The sequence below is a fragment of the Rhincodon typus genome, chromosome 8, assembly GCF_021869965.1.
Source record: "Rhincodon typus isolate 14 chromosome 8, sRhiTyp1.1, whole genome shotgun sequence".
In the NCBI taxonomy this organism is placed as follows: Eukaryota; Metazoa; Chordata; class Chondrichthyes; order Orectolobiformes; family Rhincodontidae; genus Rhincodon; species Rhincodon typus.
Genome location: NC_063339.1, coordinates 18,497,914 through 18,519,948, shown reverse-complemented (window position 1 = coordinate 18,519,948; position 22,035 = coordinate 18,497,914). Strand labels below are relative to the sequence as shown.

Genomic DNA, 22,035 nt, shown 5'->3' with positions numbered 1-22,035 from the left:
GATCAGTTAATCTGCATGCTGTCAAAGAGATACTAACAAAATTTGCTCTAATAATTCAACTACTGTCTTTCTGAATTGGTGAAATGGTCAGCTGGGACTGTGACTTAAAATCCATTGATATCATGCAGCCTTCCCTTGGTACTTACTTTCTGACTCCATGCACACTCAATAAGATAGAGATCCTACTTCACTCCAAACCATCAACTCTCCAACATCTCTTCATATTTGCCCCACCCACATCTGCCTATGAAACAATTAGCCGAGCATTTAACAATTCCACACTCAACTATTCAAATGTTCTTCTGTCCAGTGTTCTCAACTTCACATCACTCAAACCTCTGCTGCCTTTATCCTTTCCCAAAACAAGTTCTAAACACTCATCAACTTTGTCTTCACTGCCCTCGAAAGAGTGTACCATGGACAAAGATGTCCCATTTTAGTCTCTTCTTGGAATATGGTACAAATGCTGTAACTCCAATTAGAATATTAAGTTGGATGTTTGGAGCTTTTTTAGTTGTTTTAGCAGTGACATTCTTTTACAGGCTTTGCACCAGTGGTCTGATGCCTTTACCTTCTGGTAAGATGGAGGCAGATTAGAATGCTCTAGCCTGAGCTCCTCTGCTCCACCCATTCTTTCTCCTTTGCCTCTTTTCTCCCCCTCTCCCCTCTCTTCTCTCCCATCCCTCGGCCTCGGAAACCCGGCATCTGAAACCCAGCCTCCGAAGCGGGGATGTCAGCGAGCAGAGGCCCGAAGCGGGAATGTCAGTGGACAGAGGCCCAAAGTGGGGATGTCAGCGAGCAGAGGCCCGACACGGGGATGTCAGTGAACAGAGGCCCGAAGTGGGGATGTCAGCAAGCAGAGGCCCGACGCAGGGTTGTCAGCGAGCAGAGGCCCGAAGTGGGGATATCAGCGAGCAGAGGCCCGACACGGGGATATCAGCGAGCAGAGGCCCGACGCGGGGATGTCAGTGAACAGAGGCCCGAAGTGGGGATGTCAGTGAGCAGAAGCCCGAAGCGGGGATGTCAGCGAGCAGAGGCCCAAAGCAGGGATGTCAGCGAGCAGCGGCCCAACGCGGGGATGTCAGCAACCAGCGGCCAACGTGGGGATGTCAGCGAGACGAGCAGAGGCCCGAAGTGGGGATGTCAGTGAGCAGAGGCCCGAAGTGGGGATGTCAGCGAGCGAGCAGAGGCCCGACGTGGGGATGTCAGCGAGCGAGCAGAGGCCCGACGCGGGGATGTCAGCGAGTGAACTGAGGCCCGAAGTGGGGATGTCAGCGAGCAGAGGCTAACATGGGGATGTCAGCGAGCGAGCAGAGGCCCGAAGTGGGGATGTCAGTGACCAGATGATGGCGGCAGCTGCACAGTGTGGAGCAGGGGTAGCAGCCTGGTGTGGGAGTGTAGCGGAAGTGGCCTGGTGCGGGAGCAGGGATAACGGCCCAGCACAGAGTGTAGCAGCAGCCAGTGGTCAGACCACATGGAGGCCCCTAGCGTTGATCTGCAGTGGAGAGCCTTTTTGGCGAGACTGTGATATTTGTCTTTTTAACTTCACTTCTTTTTTTTTTGGCCTTTGGTTATACTGTGTATAACTGAAATGTAACTTTTTTTTTCTTCGTTACTCTATTCTGTAACTAAGGATTGTACCTAGGTACCTTTGAATCTAAGATGGCACTGTAAGTGGTGACATAAACTTTTCACTGTACTCATTTGACAGTAAAGCTAACGCAATTCAATTCAACTCTGTTAATGTGGTTGACTAAAATCATGGTCTACACATGCCCATGGGAAGAGACTCCCCACTAACACCAGGAACAAGTAAAATTGCCTCTCTTATGGTCTATATGTCTAAATAAGCATAACTTGCTTTTTAGTTGATCAACTATTTTGATGCTTCTATTGAGTTCAGATCATTTTGCGAAGTATAGTTTCCATTCAATGCTTGTTCATCATCAAAGCATCTCTTTTTAAAATTAAAATCCTCCAGGCCTTCTTTCTCTCATCAGTTCTGAGGAACGGTCACTGGACCCGAAATGTTAACTCTGATTTTTTTTCTTCACAGATGCTGCCAGACCTGCTAAGCTTTTCCAGCAACTTCTGTTTTTGTTCCTTCTTTCTCTCAGGTTTTCCTTACTCCAGGTGAGGCATGGCTCTATTAATGTAGGCTACCACCAATACACCATCCAAGTCACTACCAACACCAAGGTAGTCCGCATAGCCAGGTGTTTTGACCGTAGAGGTCATCACAGCTGAAGCCTTTCCAGTCTTCACCTGATACTCCTACTTTTTAGTGGAATGCAATCAGGAATTGGCTGGCAGCTGATTTATGCCCTATTTTTGCCAACTCAGAAGCACCTACACGATCCCAATAGTTGCAGTGCCTGAAACCAGCTAAAGAAACACACACCACTTCCATCAAGAAGGACAAGGGCAGCAGATATATGGGAACTTCACCACTTGCAAGTTCTCTTCCTAGCCACTCACCATTCGGAAACCTAACACTGTTCCTTCACTGTTGCTGGATCAAAATCCTGAAAATCCCTCCCTCAGGACATTGTGGGTCAACTTACAGCAATGGACTGCAGTGGTTCAAGAAGGCAGGTCACCACCACCTCCTTAAGGGCAACTAGGGATGGGAAATAAATGCTGGTCCACATCCCATGAGAGAATAAAAGAAAATCTATAACCATGTGGCCTGTACAGATGCCCGGTGAAGTTCACCTACAAATTATACTACAAGGGAAGATGAAGCGTGTCTTATTAATGACTGAATGACATCTAATTGAAAGGAAGCGCAGGTTTGAGGGGCTGAATGGCCTATTTCTGTTCAATTGTTCCTGCACAAAAATAGAAATTGCTGGTAGTATCAGCAGTTCTGGCAGTATCTGTGGGGAGAAATCAACGTTCATGTTTCAGGTCAAATGGTCTCTCCCAGTTACTTGGTCACTCCACTGGAAACTTAACTCTGATTTCTCTCCACAGTTGCTGCCAGACCCACTGAGCTTGTCCAGCAATTTCTACTTTTATCTCTGTCTTACAGCATTGACAGCTCCTTCAGTTTTTATTCAGTTGTTCCTGCAGGCTTTACTATTAAAGGATCAGTGAAAAAGTTACTTTCAAACAATATTGCGACCAAAACTCCCCTCTTTTCTAAATTAAGCGAAACATGTAGAAGTGAGAGGATGGCAACTCTTTGAAATATCCATAAATTTTTGCTAAGAGTAACTTTTGATAGATATTCTGGATCGGAGCTTGTTATAAGTAAGTTAACTGAGACCTTAGCTCAGTGAATGACTGGATATTGTTTCACATGATGTAAGGAGTAAAAAAATGATTTTTTTAAAAACTTGTCATGATAGCAGCGCCCGAGTTTCAGCATCTGGCTCAATGACAGGCAATTCAGTGAAATCAGACAAGACACTTCAAAGAGACGAAAAGTACAAGAATGGAGTCATATGCGTACAGCCCCTCAGCGTCTCAGAACAAAGACAACTACAAACTGCACATGGTCACTACTAACTCCAAGAGACCAGCACAAGGCACGGGATTCTACAGGAATGCACCAGAGATTGGTCCCAGGCGGGCATCACACTAATTATTACTACTCTCGCACACATGCTCTCAGGAGCTAATTAGACCTTTAATATGCAAATACATGCAATTGCATATTAAATCTGGATGACAGAAAAACAGCTGGCAAAGAGGTATAAAAAATAAATGTCCACCTTAGAAGAGTTTTTCTTTTATTGTTGCATAGCTGCGATATTTAATGAGAACTCTGAAAGAGTACATTAGTGATGGGTCAGGGGTTTGCGTGATTGTTTTGTTTCCCAATTTCCCACCCTCCATTTCTCCTCTCTCTTGCTTCTGATGTTATCGTTGTTGTGCCTGTCCCTGTTTGAAATGAGTTTCCAGCTGGCACTGAGGGATGAGCACTTTGTCTCCCGGTGCTCCTAGGTTGGGAGAGGAAGTTGTAGTCTTGCACTCACATCTCAGCAGTTCACACGGTGGCACAGGCAGCAGTTATACAACAGCCCAGAGTCTTCCAGGCTTTTACAGGAAGAAATAGCATGGTGGTGACCATTGTCCCTTTATTTTGCACAAAAAGGGGCTGCCCTGCACTCAGTGCTATCCTGACACATTGCAGGGTAGATACTGCGGGAGTGCTGTCAGAGGTTCAAGCTGAGATGTTACATCAAGGTCCCATCTGTTCTCTCAACTGAACATAAACGATCCCACGGCACTGTTTGCATGTAGAGCAAAGTGCTGTGTAAAGGCTGGTTACAAATGGGCGCTGTTCTCGATTCTGTTTTTTTAAGATGATTTGTACTCAAGTCGGAACACAATCCAGCACAAAACAAGATAGCCGTTCAAAATTGCGAGCAATGTCTGATCTTTAAAATAAATATTATTTATTAATAATCAATAAAGAAATAATCCCTATGTGGGATCGTGCTCGCAGGTATGGGGGTTCATAAGTCTGACATTTGTAAATTTTTCTCTTGTATTGGTGTAAGAATGATGGACTGCCACTTTAAGAGTCTGATCAAGTTACATTTTCATGATGTCATCAGCGATTTTGGGTAGGAAAACAGCTGAGTGTAACCTTATTATCCATAGAGTAAATATCTCTACAATAAAGCTCCTGCTGTTAAATCCTTCAGCTTCCTGGGCCTTCTTGGAACATGGCATAAAGGAATTAATTCTGGTTCCTAGGTAATATTCATCTCTCAGAACGTCCTGATTTGAAATGTTAGCTCTATTTCTCTCCACAAATGCTGCTAGACCTGCTGAGTTTCCTCAGCATTCTCTTTGTTGCTTCAAATTTCCAGCATGCACAGTATTTTGCTTCTAATGGAAGCTAAGCACTGGAATGGGCACAAAATGTATGACCGCAAAATACATGCCTTTTTTTTTGGCTTTTTTGTGTATCTTGTTTAAATAAGATTAGATGGAAAACCTGGGGTACTTTAACCCCAAAAATGTGTGTGTCTGGTTTGGGTCGAAGATTAAAAAGCTATAAATCTGAAATAGGTACTTGATCTATTTCAAACTTAATGACATCTGGTTTTATCAGAGGTGAGGCAAGGGTGATTAATGAACCCACTCACAGCAGGCAGTCATATGTTGTCATAGTATTATTTTTATAGTATTCCAAAATAATTTAGAAACTTTACTGTTTATCCACACGTATACCTGGGATTGCTACATCATTTACTGTTGCTCCACAGCATATGTACGAAACCAACATTGTCACATTCCACTATCCTCATGGAGAGATGTGGAAAAATAGACTCAATGTAAAGTCCAGAATGTGTGTAAAAAATGTAACTGAGACATACTAATTAGGAGCAAGAGTCGGGCCCTCAAGTCTGACTCTATCATTCAATCAGGTCATAGCTACACTGATTAACCCACAATCCCACCCACCTCCTGAAAAGGTTTCACTCCAATTGCTTATCAGGGGCTTAGCTACTGCTGCCTTAAAAATACTCAAGGACTCTGCTTCCACCATCTTTGAAGAAGTGATTAAATTTGACTTCTGAGAAACACAACAGGCAGAGAGAATGCTGGAGAAACTCAGCAGGTCTAACAGCATCTGTGGAGAGAGAGAAACAGAGTTAATGTTTTGAGTCTGGTACTCTTCTATAGAACTTAACAGGCAGCTTGGTTATTTTAATGAGGTTGCGTTGCTGTCATTTTAATAGTGACTACCAATCTCCCTGGTCTCAAAAGTTGTCAGGTGAAAGGGGACAAAGATGTTTGGGTTCCATTAAGTAAGTGACTTCACAATACTACTTCTGAGTCAGGAGGATCTAGAGTATTTCCTCCAGAATTACCATCTGCTTTCACCCTGCAATTAGAGATTCAATTCCATGATTCTAACCCCTCCTGTGATCAAACATTTCACTCCTCTGTGGCTCACCCACCAGCCTCTTCACTCTGCCGACTTTTCCCCCCGACCGAGGTCCTGTGTCTCCCCACAATCTCTGAATTGTTACGGTGTAGATGGAGGCCATTTGACTTATTGTGTCTGCACTTCTCAGTCCACACACCAGACCCAGGGTCCTGTCTGATTTCAGCCAATCTCATATTGGGTTTGACCTGATGGTACAGGCTCTCCTGCCCAACGAGCAGTCAGCAGGCTGAATAAGGCTGTCCATTGTTGGAAAATTAATAGAGCTACATTCAAAAAATGAAGGGCTATTTGGAAAAGAAATATTTCTTCCTTCCAATGTCAACCCATAAGATGTAGGAGCAGAAGTAGGCCATTTGACCTATTAAGCCTGCATCACCATTCAGTTAGGTAATAGCTGACTTGATCATTCTTAACTCTGCTTTCCTGCCTTTTCCCTATAAACTTTGACTCCCTCAGTGATTAAAAGCTGTCTATCTCAGCCTTAGATACACTTAAGAACCCAGCCTCCATTGCCCTCCATGGTAAAGCATTCCACAGATTCACTACCATTTAAGAGAAAAAATTCCCCCTCAGCTCTGTCTTAAATAGGCATCCTCTTATTCTGAGATTACACCCTCTGGTCCTAGAATTTCCCACAAGGAGAAACAACCTTTCTACATCTACCCTGTCAAGTCCCCTATGTATCTTGTATGTTTCATGAAGGTCACCTCTCATTCTTCTAAATTCCAATGAGTACAGGCCCAATGAAATCAACCTCTCCTCATAAGAAAGTTCCCCCTAACACAGCCTAGTGAACTTCTCTGGACTATCTCCATTGCCAGCATTTCTTTCCTTCGCTAAGGGGCTTAGAACATTTCACAGTATTCTAGCTGTGTTCTGACGCGTAGTTTCAGGAAAACCTCCCTACATTTTTACTCCATTCCCTTTGAAATAAAGGCCAACATTTTATTTGGAGATAGCAAGAACTGCAGATGCTGGAGTCAGAGAAAATACAGTGTGGAGCTGGAGGAACACAGCAGGTTGGCCAACATTCCACTTGTCTTACCTGTTACCTACTGAATTTGAATGCTAGCTTTTTGTGAGCCATACATTAACACTTCCAAATCTCTCTATTCTGTAAGTTTCTGCAGTCTTTTTTCTATTTAAATTGAAAACATAGAAAATAACATTCAATTCCTCTATTCTTCCTGTCAGAACCTCAAATGTTCCCACATTATATTCCAACTGCTAAGTTTTTGCCCTGCCAAAATCCCTCTTCTGACTACTTATCGTCCCACCTATTTTTGTGAGATCCATTAACTTGGCTCTAGTGTATTCACTTCTTTCATCCAAGTAATTTATATATTTTGTAAATAATTGGCCCCAACAGTGATCCCTGTGGCACTCCACTAGTTACAGGTTGCCATCCTGAAAATGCCCAGCTTAACCCAATTCTCTGTCTTCTATTAGTTAGCCAATCCTCCATCCATGCTAATATACTACCCCCAACACCATGGTTCTTATCTGATTAAGAATAGAATAGAAGCCATACAGTGTGGAAGCAGGCCATTTGGCCCATCGAACCCACGTCAACCCTCTGAAGAGCATCCCACCCAGACCCAGCCTCCTACCCTATCCCTGTAACTCTGCATTTCTCATGGCTAATTCACCTAGTCTGCATATTCCTGGACACTATAGGCAATTTAGCATGGCCAATCCACCTAACCTCTGGACTATGGTTGGTAACCAGAGTATCCAGAGGAAACCCACGCAGACACGGGGAGAATGTGCAAACTCCACACAGACAGTTGCCCGAGGGTGGCATCAACCTGTGTCCCTGGTGCTATGAGGTGGCAGTGCTAACCACTGAGCCACCGTGCCACCCTGTAAGTAGCCCAATATGTGTTATGTTATCAAATGCCTTCTGAAAATCCAAATATATTACATCCACTGCATCCTCTTTATCTATCCTGCTTCTTACCTCCGCAAAGAACTCTTGCAAATTTCTCAGGCATGATCTCCACTTTGTGAAGCCAAGCTGAATCTGCTTAATCATATTATGTATGTTGCACTTGAAGTTTTGGTCACAACTTAGTTGAAAAGACAAAGCTTAGATTAAGTTACGACATCACCGCACACATATTGATTTAATCCAGAATACTGTGCATTTGCTGACTTGACCAAAGTCCTTGCATAGTGTGAGACTGCAGCAGAAATAGTTAAAGATATATTCCACTGATCAAGCACTACCAGTTGAACACTGGTTAACAGTCTACTTCTGGATCTGTAAAGGAAGAATTCAGTGTCTAACTAATTAAACGATTGTATAATTGTAGTGGAGCAAAGCTGTCTTTTCATTTTTTTTCCTGATCTCGTGAGTTCACCTGGGGGTTCCTTTATTGGGTCAGCTTGATGTTTAACTGCTGGTAATATCCCAGCAGTCTTTGGGGAGGGCCACCAATCTAATTGTTCAGAGTTTAGGTTGCTTGGCAACTGCAAATGGAGAAGTGTAATTACTTAAATTCAATAAGTCTTTTTTTTGTATGTAACAGAAAGGACAGTGGTGGTCGACTGGTGTGTTCATTAAGACATAGGGCACAGCTGTGAGGAAACCACTGCAAATGAAAACATGTGTAATGATAGCTGTGGGACATAGTCTCTCATGAGGTCTACATACAGCTTTACAAGTCTGAAGAACAAAATATAGTAGGGGCCATATTTTGCAGATAAACATTTAGGTTGACAGACTGAGATGTGCAGATGTTCTTGTCACATCGATAACGCAATAAAGGAGATTGCAACCTTTTCTAACAGAAAAATATAGAGATTGCTGAAAGCATGTGGTTCGGGTTTCAATCAATATTTTCACTGCCAAACAACAAGACAATTTATTTGAATGAAGTTTATTTTACCTTTTTTAAACCCCTCCCCAAAAAAGCATGTACCACTTTCAAGCCAAGTTGATGTGGACAAGCAAATTGTTTCCAATACATTTTCAGTTATGTGAGCCTCAGAAAGCTGTGCAAGGGCAGACTGAGGAGTGTGCTCTCTGATTAATTTCCCTCTCACACCCTATGCCTCACCTTGAGGCAGTGCAAATTCAAAACTGTATCCAACTCCATCAGATCTAAATAGCCATCCATAGGCCTTATTTTCAATACTATACAATTGCAAATAATTTGAGTTAACCTCGTGGGTGGAAAAAGCATTGCTAGTTAAAACATAGCCACCTTAAAGAACAAATTAAGTATTTCATGTAAGGAAAATAGCTGTCACAGACATTTATCTGCGTGGTGTTGGAATAACCAAAGGTGAAAGATTAGTACTGGATGCAATTGGTAACATATCCAACCAATGTAGAGTAGCAACTAACCAAAGCTAATATATTGAACCACATTGCCACAGCCATCGATTGTAAAGTAGAGGAACTTGTAACCAAACTGCACTTACGTTTTGGATAGGGCCATCCAGATCTCATTTTTGAGATATAAAGGAGGTGTTCAGATATTGGAGGCAGTGCATCTCAGAGGCACAGGACTGCATTTTAATATCTTTTTGGAAAAGGCTGGAAAAAAACTTGGACTTTCTGGTCTAAAATAAGTATCTGCGAGATGAAAACGTAAAGACAGCCATGAAAGATTTTTGCAGAATATTGCTTTTAATAAAATTATGGCGTCCGACAATTGGATGTTTTGAAATTTTAAAATAACAGTTTCAATATGTTGTGTCATTTCTCACAGCTAGTATATAGTATGCCTTTAAGAGACAAGCTCATGATATCATCACCATTTAATAGCATGTAACCTGGAAGTACAAGGGTCTCAGACTCCATCTTAACTGATGAAACTTGGTGACGTGCTGATGAAAGTATGCTTCTCTTTGTAACCAAATAGCTGCTATTAGCTTCTGAAGTGCCTGTGACTGTCATAAATATATCAGGTGCTGTAATAAACGTCTGTTGAGTCTTTCAATACTATTTACCGAGGTCTAGTTCTTATGTTATGGGAGCTAACATAAGCAGCACCAAATCAAGTACAGGAGGTAAACCCCACCCACTAACAGTTCATAATACAGGAAAATGTTAAAAAACTGAGATTGATGTTCAGAGGTTCTTCACAAAGAGAGTGCTCAATGGTCTGGATTGCATGGGCTATGCTGTAGGTGGGAAAGTTAATAAATGCTGTCAGCAGTATGTCTGTCACCAACGCGAATGCTTCCACTGCGAATGGTGGGAGGGGCATCAGGAGAGTTTTCCATTCCCTCATCCAACCTCCCCTGTAATAGCCAATATGCATTCCCCGCCCCACTCTCAACCCTTCACTGGGGCCTGCCAACCAGCCCCCATTAGCATTGCTCATGGCGCAGAGCTATTGGCTTCGATTTGGCCAGGAGTTCCATGAGGCAATGTTTCCTCCTGAAAAGCAGTAACAGTCTCACCCCTTAATAAATTAAAAGTCCAACATCCTCTGACAACCAGCCAAACAATGGCCTAGTGGTATTTTCACTGCATTGTTAATACAGTCACCCAGGTAATATTCTGGGGACCCGGGTTCAAGTCCCACCGTGGCAGGTGGTGGAATTTGAATTCAATAAATATCTAGAATTAAGAGTCTAATGGTGACTATGAAACCATTGTCGATGGTCAGGAAAAGCCTATCTAGTTCAGTAATGTCCTTTAGGGAAGGAAATTGCCTGGTTTGGCCTACAAGTGACTCCAGACCCAACATGGTTGACTCTTAACTGTGCTCTAGGCAATTAGGGATGGGCAATAAATGCTGGCCTGTCTGCAAAGCCCTCACACCATGAATGAATAAAAAGAACATCAGAGGCAGGCACACTCTCAACATTTACATGGGCCGTGGGGAGCATATTGTCAGAATATAATCCAGGTCATAGTATGCAATACACTCTCAAAAAGAGTGAACTGGGCAGACCTCAGGATTTTTCTAGGTGATTGACAATACATTGGAAGCACTACTTTAGAGATTTGCCCAACTCTATATTAAAATCATAAGGCTGCAACCATGAAGTCTTTACAAAGTACCTAAGCAAAGGAACTTTGACCAACAGCACATGGACTGCAGCACAGCTCACCAACACATTCTCAAGTGCAACTAGGGGCAGGTAATAAATTCTGGCTGAGATGGCATTGGCCACATCCCATGAGTGAACACAAATAAAACACAGCTCCTTCAATAAAATGTGACAATAGATTTTAACTCGTTCCAAATTTAGGCAGAATATGGAATATTGAAACAAGCCAGTGATCTACCATCAGGGACAGAAATTACCCCAGAAACTTGATTATCTAGGAATGTTGCATAGTTGTGGAAATGTACAACAATTACATAGTTTTGTGTAGCAATTTGACATGCACACCATTGAGACCCCAAGGCATGGAAATCCATTTGAATCACATTTAACATTGTTGCAGATGTTTATAATTGATTCAGAGTAAGTACACTTTTGCACCAAAATTTATTATGCACTATCAGTCATTTCAATCCTTAAATTAAATCTGCTGTTGCTCTTTGCCTACTACCTTGCCATAATTTAATCTAGTGCAATATTTGAAAGAATACTCCAGGACAATGCTGAAATGCAAAAACATGTTGGACTGCATATATTTCTCCATATATTGATTTCTCTGCATCATTGAAGGGGCGTCAATAGCCCAGGCTGAGCAAAAGAATATCATTCTTCAATATCCACATGCAGGAACACAACAAAATGTATTAGGAAACCTGCCATTGCGCAGAAAGGTTTGTTTGTGGTTTAAAAAATGTGATTTATATTTCCACAGCACTTGTTGTGTACAGAAAAAATCCTTTAGAATTATTTTGCAGGGATCAGAAAAGAACCACATATCAGAAGATTTTTTTAAGTTACTGTTGAAGATATGGAAAATATGCAAACTTTAGTCATTTGACCAGGCCAGTAAAATCATATCTGCTCATAATACACTTCACAGTGAGTTTCAAAATGTAAAGTGGCATAAAGGGTGTTAAGAAGTACTGTCATTTGAACTATTCCATCTTACCAAAATACTTCGCCTCTTACATATTAAGTCTCACTCTCAGCACAGAAATAATTCTACATAAGCAGGCCCTAATGAGTATATAGCAAAGCTCTTCAATAAGATAGATCAGTATCAATTAGGGTGGATTTAGCTGTAAAAAGCCAATGAGGCTAATACTGTACACCATTCTTTATATGAAAATCGGAATTCAAAATCTAGTAATGGCGTTTGTGCAGTTCATATGTTAGTCAGCAGATTGTGGTCCAGCCATTCAGAAGTTGGGTGAAAATAACATTATGCTACTTGGCTCATTCAAATATATTGAACGATGTGATATTTCTATCCTTTACTCCTGAGTACCAATTAAACTCACCAAAAATGTCCATATTTTCCAGTATATGAAACCTTTAACAGTTTACTAACTGCAAAGCAACCTCTCTGATGTTCAAAATTAATTTTATACGTGTTTATAACCTGTTGCTTCACGTTTTTTTTTGTAGATTTAAAAAGAAATACACAGGAGTATATGGAATATATGGCACAGAAACTTAATGAGCTGAATTTTTTGTTTTGGCTAAGTCCGAGTTGCTCAGATGTATTGGAGAGTTTCTCGCTGCAGTGAGTTCCCTTGCCCTGTCTTATAAAACTCATCTTATTAATTGCCTACCACACCCTGACAGCATCTCTCATGTCCATTTTCCATCCCACCTTACCTGGTGCCATTCCCACAACAACTCACCATTCAGTAGATATCCACTTAACACCAGCATCCCTTGCATCCGTGCCATCTTAAGAGCTTATTGTGCACACAGTAAAGCACTGTCAGGCTGCCAGATACAGGTTCCAGTTTCTTATTGAATATTCTGGATATCAAACTTGTTTGGCGAGCTTTGTAAGATGCAAGGCTGAACATTAATGCAGCAAGTACTGCCAATATCTTTTACTTTATAGTTCTATTTCTTTAATTTCTTCACGCAATCTTTCTTTCTATCACTTTTCGTACTGGATTTGATTTTGAATTCACTATTTTAACTGAGATCCTGATTCAGACTGTGCTACTTATTAATGATTCTTCAAACTGATTGGTTAAGGAGATACTCAGTTGTTTGCCCTGTTCATCCACGTCCCAGATCCCCCACAGGAGGCACTGCTTTTCTTGGGTGGTTGGATGACAGGAATCTTCTATAGAACACTTCATTGAAAGTTTATAGGCAAGTACCAGTCTAATGAACATACTGTTTCATTTATTCATTGCTCAGAGCAAACTATAATTTGGTGGCCATGCTTATGCTTTGAAAGTTAGTCATGACATACAGAGAACTTCCTGCTCTTCTTCAAACCCTTCCATGGAATCTTTAGTATCTGTCTGACCAAACAGGAATAATTTAGATTACACTTATTATTTCAACAGTATTTTTCTTCCAAGTGTTCAAGTTAATCCAGTACCTGCATCTGTAAGCGAACAGCTGGATGCTTTTGAAACATAGGAACATAGCAGCAAGATCAAGCCACTCAGTCCAACATACCTGCTCTCCCATTTAATTAGACTATGGTTGATCTCAACACTAATTTCCCATGCTAACCCCCAATCCCTTCTTGTCTTCAGTGTTTAGAAATTTATTGATTTCTATCTTGAACGTGCTCAATGATTGAACTTCCACAAACCTCAGGCTAGAGAATTCCAAACATTCACCACGCTCTGAGTGAAGAAAGTCCCCTCATTTCCATCCTAAATTGCCTACTCCTTATTCTAAGGCTATGCCCTCTGGTTGTAGAATCTCCAACAATGGGAAGCATCCTATCTGCATTCACCCTGTCATACCTTATAAGAATATTGTAAGTTTAAATGAGATCGCCCCTGCTTCTTTAAAACTCTAAAGAATACAGACCCCATTTCTTCAATTTCTCTTTGTAAGATAACTGTCATCCCCAGCAGTAGTCTGCTGAATCTTCATTGCACTCATTCCATGGCAGGTGAGAACTATTGATAGATTATGTGTTTATGTATAAGATTCTTAAAGCATATAAGGGAATTCTTCAGTTTGAACTACATATCCTTACTTAACAAAGATGAGTTGAGATGAATACAAGAACAAATATGACTGTAATACGTTAACAGCATAGAAGTGGACCATTCAGCCCATTGTGTCTGTACACTGCTAGATTAAACCAGAACTAATCTGACCCCTTAATGTAGTCCTGTAGGTTTATCTTCAAATATTTATCAACTCTTCCCTTAAAAGATACAATGGTCTGTATCTCAACTACTTTCTGTTGCAAACAACTCCTTGTTTCAACAACTCTTTACGAAAAGGAACTTCTTCTGTACACTAACCTCATTTACTTAGTAACAAAAATTGGTAACCTATTGTCTTTGGTTTCACAAGATTTTAAAGTAGATTTTCTTTGGTAATGCATAACGCCATATTTATTTAAGTCTTCCTTTAGCCAACTTGTACCTTGGTATCATTCTGGATAATTATTATTTAGTTCTAATCGACCCGTTTGGATATATTATGATATATTCTATGGCAAGTGGGACTTAGAACTAGACATTCTAGCTGAAAAGTAAGGCACTGCGATTGTGCTATAGACCCCTACTTTTTTTCTAAAAAATCAACTTTTAATCAATTATCCACACAGTTTATATCAGACCTCTAAGGTGGCTTGGACTTGAAACCCCAAAATTCTGGCTCAGACTCTAATTATTTTCAAATAAACAGCTCAGACATAGTATGACACATTTCCAGGGCAGCTGGGTCTTGAGCCCAGCCCCCAAGGCAAGAGATAGGAATGCTATCACTGCACAAGAAAACCCTACCTTTACTGTAATAAGGCACCTCAATTGATTGACAGCAGCTGGAATGCATAAAAGTGCTTGTCAGTTAATGAAATGAGTGGTTTGACATTCAACGTTTATGATGAAAGAGGTTTTGTACAAGGTGCACCACTGAAATTGGCATTTCTTGAAACATGCACAGCAAAATTCCAATGCTTTGAGAAAAGATGCAATTGGCAGAAAGAGGATATTTAATACAACAGTAACTCCTTCAAGGCCATTCCATATTTTATAGGTGTCTTAATCTTTGCAGCTCATTAGGAATTTTAACAATATGCTGGGAGCTGTTCCAATTTTGGCAATACTTTCATCACATAATTAGTCTCATTCCCTCCTTTATCCTGGCGACACAAAGATATTGTTATTCCAGCTACTATAAAGACAAGTGTGCTGAGTGAATTAGCAAAAATGACAATTCACCTCAAACTCGCTGACCAAGCCTTGCCTACTTACTGTCTCACCCAATGGTTCCTTGTCCAAATCCAGTCTGACCAGTGAATGATTTAGTCTCAGTGCGAGAGATAGGGCCATCAGACCTCCAGTTCTAATTCTGTTCCTTCGCAGATCCAACCTTAGAATCCTAGCACTCTCCACTATAAACTCAGCAGTGGCTACTGCACCTACAGATTAATAAAAAGAAAAATTAATGCATCTCATGCCCTCTGGATAGATATAGAATAGATTCAGAAAATTCACTGTCTATTAACATCATGAATACAAATCAAAAACCCATTGATGATGGAAATCTGAAATAAAATAAGAAGAGGCTTGTGATATTCAACAGGCCAGACAACATCTCTTTAGGAAGCATGAGACAGTTAATATTCCTGGTATAAAACCTTTTATTCTGCAATAAAATTTTCCACTTGAAACACGAACAGTCTAGTGCTTTCTTAGTATATTTATTTGCTGAGTATCTCCAGTGCTTTCTATTTGCGCTATCTCTTACTCATTGCAAAGCTCATTGCAAATGACTTAACATGCTTACATGAAATTTCTCTGTCCAGTGTTTTAAATAAAGCACTTAACCATTCATTTTAATCTAGGTAAAGCTGAAGTTGCAATAATGGATTGAGTAAGTTTAAATGAACATGTTTTCAAATCACATGGAAATATTTTTAGCCTCCTAATGTTGTAAAAACTATGCACGTCCCTTGTATGAAAGTTAAGAGTAAGTAAGACTGATAATTGGCCACAATATTTGATTATAGATGTTAGGTTCCAGCAGTAGGACAGTTGCAGTTTTTCTGCAGTATTCCAAGGTGACATAACTTGATCCTAAGCAGCATATCATCTATTGAACTACATGTATTAAAAAAAAGGTTTATGCTTCAGGTGACAGTAGTAATCAAACCCACTACTAACTGGCCAGAAAGCAATCCTCCTTTCTACCTGCAGGGCCACTTATCCATATAGCAACATGAATGTCTCCTTGCAAGTCACCCCTTTTAGTTCATCATGCACATGGGGGGCCAAGCGAATAAAATGTAAAGGACTCGTGCAATTCAATGCATCTTCTACACAATGCGAAAAACCTAAATTACAGGGCAGATTGGAGTCAGAATATAGCTTGTTCACATGTCCTGATTAATTCATCAGTGGTCAGATGTTTCTAGTTCAAAACTCCTGCATCCAAACTTTTTTCGGAAAAGAATACAAATATTTATATTAAGCATTTGTAAGTGACAGTGTTGCTTCTTCAACAGATGTTGGCCAGAATCAAGTGTAATCTATGATGTAGACTAATATATTCTAGACCCAGAGAAATTAGGCAATGGGCTGAATCTTACATTTTTGTGGCTAAGTGCAAATCATGTTGAGTTGGGTGGAGTGAATCTTGCCATGAGGCTAAATGAATTTTCCCACGGCATTAATTGTCATTTCTGCCCCTGTGGCACGTATGGTATTTGATTTCCTCCCGATCTTTCTATGTATCGTTCCCAGACCAACTCCACCTTTCACTGGAGATTCAAGAATTGAGCAAATGTCTGATGCCAGCACCATATTTAGATCGCTGTTAATAAGTACTGTAAGACCAGAGCCACCCTCCACAGACACTTGTTCCGAACATGGCAAACGGGGAAATTGGTGCTTTTTTTTTTGTGCAGTATCCTGGAGCTCCTGCTGGATGGAACAGCGCACAAGGTGGGATTTTCTCTCCCCCACCGGGATCAGCAATAAAGGCCATTAAACCAGTCCATGCCATCCTGGTCTGAAGTTGTCACCCAGGTTAGACCAGCCTCAGCCATTAGCACAGTTGGAAGAAGGTCAATGTCCATCTCCACTCTGCCAGCTTAAGCACTATCTTCTTCTCTCCGATACCTCGTGTTCACTCCATCTATGCTACCGGATCCACCTCCTGCTAAGGTTCATGTACGACCGCCCTCACTAAAGCATGTAACATCTTCGCCACTCACCCTTACCCACCTCAACCTGCAACAAAACTAACACTGCATGCTCTCTATGTGGCCTAGTCACTCACTTACTCAGGACACCTCCTGACCAACACCAACATTAATAGCTGTGCCACGCATTTTCAGCTTCCATAATTCTTGTCTTTCTCTCCTTTTCCAGGAACAAAACAGCCCATAATATGGCATAAAGAGTGAGGATGGGTGGTGTGCTGCCCATCATTTGGCTCCTCACTCCCTTGTCAGATAACGATCCTGACTCTGATCATCTCAAGCAGGACCTGTACTGGTACTTGAGGTTGCTCTTGACTTATTATGTTGGGTTCCTCTGAGTAGAGATTATCCACTTTAACTGGAATGAGGCCTGCTGACAGCTGTGGCAAATTTCTTGGCTTTGTGCCTGCACTAAATGGCAAGATAGTCATGAGCTGTTCCTGGTATCTCTGGCTGAGAGGACAATGGTGGTGGTGGTGGTGGTGGTGGGGGCGGGCGGTGGGTGGGGTGGGTGCGCGGGGGTGGGTGAGGAGGGGCAAGTATCCAGGTAGGCTCAGTGTGAGTGACGACAATGATTAGTGAAGAGCCCAGAGATGCATCTTGGTCGCGTGCATGAGCTGGGTACACATCGGAACACACAGTGTCGATTGCAGCAGCAATATAATGTTAGTTGTTGATCCAGCCCAAGTACACCATTGAAGTGTTACAGGTACCTGTAAATGGATCGGACATATGCCTTGATGGTTCCTAGAGGCTGGAATGTCGATGTCCATGTATGTGGACGTGGTGTGCATGTGGCCAGTGTCTATGGAGCCTGGTGTCCAACATTGAGGTCTTTTGGAGGAAGTGGCCAAAAGCCTGCTTTGGTTTCCATGCCAGGTTTTCCCAGTGGCTAGTTTGTATGGTAAGTTTGGTAAGGTCACAACTCATGGTGATTTGGGCTGTTAACGAAGCATTTAACACAGAATAATTAACATCAATTGAGAACTTGCCAATGCCTAGTGGGAACCTTGCCACAAAATACAACGAAATGATCCCTACATCAAGAGGGACCTTGTCAAATAAGGTGCATGAATCTTTTTCAAACCTCGCCACTGTTCAGAGCCTGATAAGATTCCGCTCCAACATTTAAGCTGTTTTTCATATATAGAGGTGCAGGTAAGACTGCTGGATTCTTCTAGAGAAAGCAAGAACTGCAGATGCTGGAGTCAGAGATAACAAAGTATGAAGCTGCAGGAACACAGCAGGCCAGGCAGCATCAGAGGAACAGGAAAGCTGATGTTTCAGGTCGGGATCTATATTTCACTCAGTTTAAAATTCAACAGGAACAAAGGATCCCAGATTTTGCTGCAAGCAGCAAATCAAGCACACTCACTCACGACTGACCTCAAAGAAAGCTAGACTGAAAGACCTGGTGATGTATGTAGTGGAAACTTTCATGGTGTGCAGTTGACTTTACTGCAGCTTAATGAGGATTTTCAGTGTTAAATTGTACTTCATTCCCTTCAATCCAGGGGCACCACTCAGTTTCTGCGCATCACCCCAACACCAACTCTGGAGATGCAAGAGACCAGGCGAAAAGCAGTGCCACAACTTTGTCAATGTCTCCCAAAAGATTCTTCCGAGGGTTGCTCACGTAAGAAGACAAGTTCTTTTCCCTACACATGTCAATAAGAGGTCACCCTGACTGATGAAAGCAACATGGACGGGGGTGGCTACAGAAGTCAGCATCTGAGGTTGTTTCAAACAGACTTGATTCCAATGCCACAAGAGGATGAATGATCTGTGCTCTGCCAGGGTATGTACCATTGAACACTCAATGCTTCATGCTCCTGTGAATGTGAATTAGCATTGTAAGGTTGTCACTGCAGAGGACTGTTTCACAGGAGGTTGGATGCCACCAGATGCCTCTTGCGAAATCAATGTCTGTCATTTTATTGCAGCTACCATTGTAACAATACTGGCACCACAGTAGTACTGTCTCTCACAGTTTATACTTAAGGCATAAAAGAAGTTGCAACACTCAGCAGCTCACACACAATCAGGTCACTGAACTTTCATCATGACATGGAGAATTTATACATCTGATAGCTTTTCACAGAAGACTTTCATTGGACAACGTAATTCAAGATGGCTTTTTGAATCAAACTGAATCAGTCCAGTTGCCTGCCCGAGTCAGGTTTGCTCTCAGTGCTTGGGCAAGCTTGTTGGCCCAGTCAGACATCACCCCCACTACCAGCTTAACAACAACAAGCCAGTCAATGTATGATTGAGACTTCTCATGAGCTGATCAGCATGCAGAGGCTTCACCCTTATAATTGCAAGCATTTGTGCAAAGAAGTGGCTTGGTTATGAAGGAGCCAAGTTAGCGAAGAAAATGTGAACTCATTAGAGCTTGGATAAACAACCTAGCCAGTCAGGTACATACCTCATAAATGTAGTCAGGTCTGTAGACCCATGGGTTTCCTGTTTATGTGAATAAGATTGTAACTGTGAATATAAATGCAGCACGTAGAACTGTTCGTGAGTATGCTAATGAATAAAATGCAAGTTCCTAACCGAGGCAACCATCTGAAAACTTCTGAGAAGTTAAGCATAAAGTTTTAACCCACTGTTGGGAAAGTGAATTTTTGTTTCATGCCCAGTTAAATTCCTCTGCCCAACCTACTAAAAGCTTCGGGCAGACAGGGAAAATTCTGTGGCATTATGTTTTCAGGGCCAGATCTTTCAATCAGTCATAGTTATTGCTTAGTCTTAAACACTTTGTTACACCCAATGGTATTCTCACCATGTTAATTGATTTCACTGATTGCTGGCTCAGGGATTTCTGAGGGGGCAGTATTCAGGGAGCTGGAACAGCCGTGGGGGGCTGTTGGGGCATCATGGTATTATAGTTCAGCCAGTGGCAGAACAGTAAATGGCAGGTTGGAACTTCAGGATTCCTGCGTTAATGTGAATTTGTGCTAAATCCTTAAGTTCAGGTCACATTCAGAGGGGTACTGATGGCAAACACTGACCGATCACTATTGACACAACATTTACAGACATTACCTTCGCAAGTTATTGCTGTTGACGCCAGTCCTAAACGAATGACTGATCGATTAGCTATCAACGCTTCTTTAAGTCTAAGGATTCCTTCATTGCTCAGTGGATTATGACCTAAATTCAGTGTCTCCAGACAAGTTAATTTAGGCTGAAATGAAAACAATGCAGAGCGTTAGAACAGAGCTATACCTTCTGTTAGACACAAGCGCTTATAATAAAGTCAGAAATATGGACTTCATTGGTGCAAAGTACCCAGCAGGTCAGGAGGTATTGAAAAGTATTGCTGTTGCTTTGGGCTACATCATAACTCTGAGAAAATTGTCTCAACCATTAACTCTGCAAAATGTTCTGGCAGTTTGTGCCTTTGGGAGCTGCCAAACTATTTACATAGCTCACTGACAGCACTTAATGGTAGAAATCAGGTACTACACCAGTTCGTCACTGAATTAACCAGAAAAGTGAAGATTTCAAAAACTCTGCTTTAGCCCAGGACGGAAATCTCTGACTCCTGTCCATATGGCAGGGAAGGAGGGAGCAAGGGGGTACAAACAGTCAGCAAAACCTTGAAGTCTACAAAAATCCTACATGTGCACGGTTGCCAGTTTACAAGCTTTGCTTAAAATCTGTATTGCAACGCTACAGAGAAGAGTGTGGTGGGAATGAGATTTACCCAGTGCCTCAGGCTGGGAACCACTTCTGCACAAACAAGCTTATGAAACATGTGACATCAGGTAAAGAGCACACTACAGGAGACAACACTTCAGTTATTATTGTCTCAACATGAACAAAACAACTCTGCTTACAGCATATAACAAACAACAAAATCAAGCCTCCCCCTGAGTACACTGTAGCTCTGCTGTGCCAATTCGCCCCCTCTTACTGTCAGGCCTGGCAACTCCTCCCAGCTATCTTTTTCATGTCATCCGTGTTGTTTTGACACAAACACCAAAATATCATTTGAAGGATTTAGTTCAAAACCAAATTACTTTGTGAATTAAAAATGTGTGAATGCAAGATATATTCATCTGAAATACATGCTTGACATTTTAGTGGAGGCAGGGGCTCATTTAAAATAAATGTTTTATCCCAACCACAATTCTCCTGTTTTCCTCTCCTGAAGGTGGGGTACATAATATATTCATACGAGAGTATAGTTTCCCAGTTGCCAGTTGTCTCCATTACCTCCATAATTTAAAGCCAAGCTACTGAGGTTACTGGAGACCTGAGATTAAAACAGAAAGTGGTGGGAAAACTCTGTAGGTCTGGAGCACCTGTGGGCAGCGTAAAATAGAGTTGAAATTTCAAAGCTAATGACTCTTCTTTGGAAACTGAACATTGGACTTGAAATGTTAACTCTGTTTCCCTTTCCACAGACGCTGCAAGACCTGTTGAGTTTCGCCTGCAGTTTCTGCCCCTGTTACCTCTTCCAGGTCTTGTTTGAGCATGGATAATAAATGGTAGAGATTAACAGTGGAGGACAACACCACTGAATGTAATCTTCTCCTTATCCAATGTCTACACATTAAGGCTTTCCTGTAGCGGTCACTGCATAGCAACTAAGACATTTCCCTATTTCCACTTCCGAAGTCAGTCATGTTTATTTTAAACTTCGACCACAACTTACATCAACCAATTCAGGAAGGATAACAGAAGCAACCCACAATGCCCTCGTCCACGTAAATCACTACACCATGCAGTATAATTGGTCACAAAACCATCTCCAACTATGGTTTTTATTCTTTGGTGAAAGTGGAACTAATAAAGTGACCTTCTCTACATACCAATAGCTAGCTCGGTCCATTATTGCTTGCGTTATCCACTGATGAAAGGCTGA

At 41.6% G+C, this 22,035-nt stretch overlaps 1 protein-coding gene across 1 annotated transcript in view; it reads right to left on the bottom strand.

Moving 5' to 3' along the window:
- Nucleotides 1-22,035, bottom strand: part of LOC109911656 (protein phosphatase 1 regulatory subunit 37-like) — a 208,503-nt gene that overhangs the window by 98,487 nt on the left and 87,981 nt on the right. Inside the window, exons 10-11 of the mRNA XM_048600043.1 lie at nucleotides 20,208-20,349; nucleotides 15,205-15,371 (exon numbers count right to left, since the gene is read on the bottom strand). Coding sequence (XP_048456000.1) covers nucleotides 15,205-15,371; nucleotides 20,208-20,349 — 309 coding nt within the window. The remainder of the gene's footprint in view (nucleotides 1-15,204; nucleotides 15,372-20,207; nucleotides 20,350-22,035) is intronic.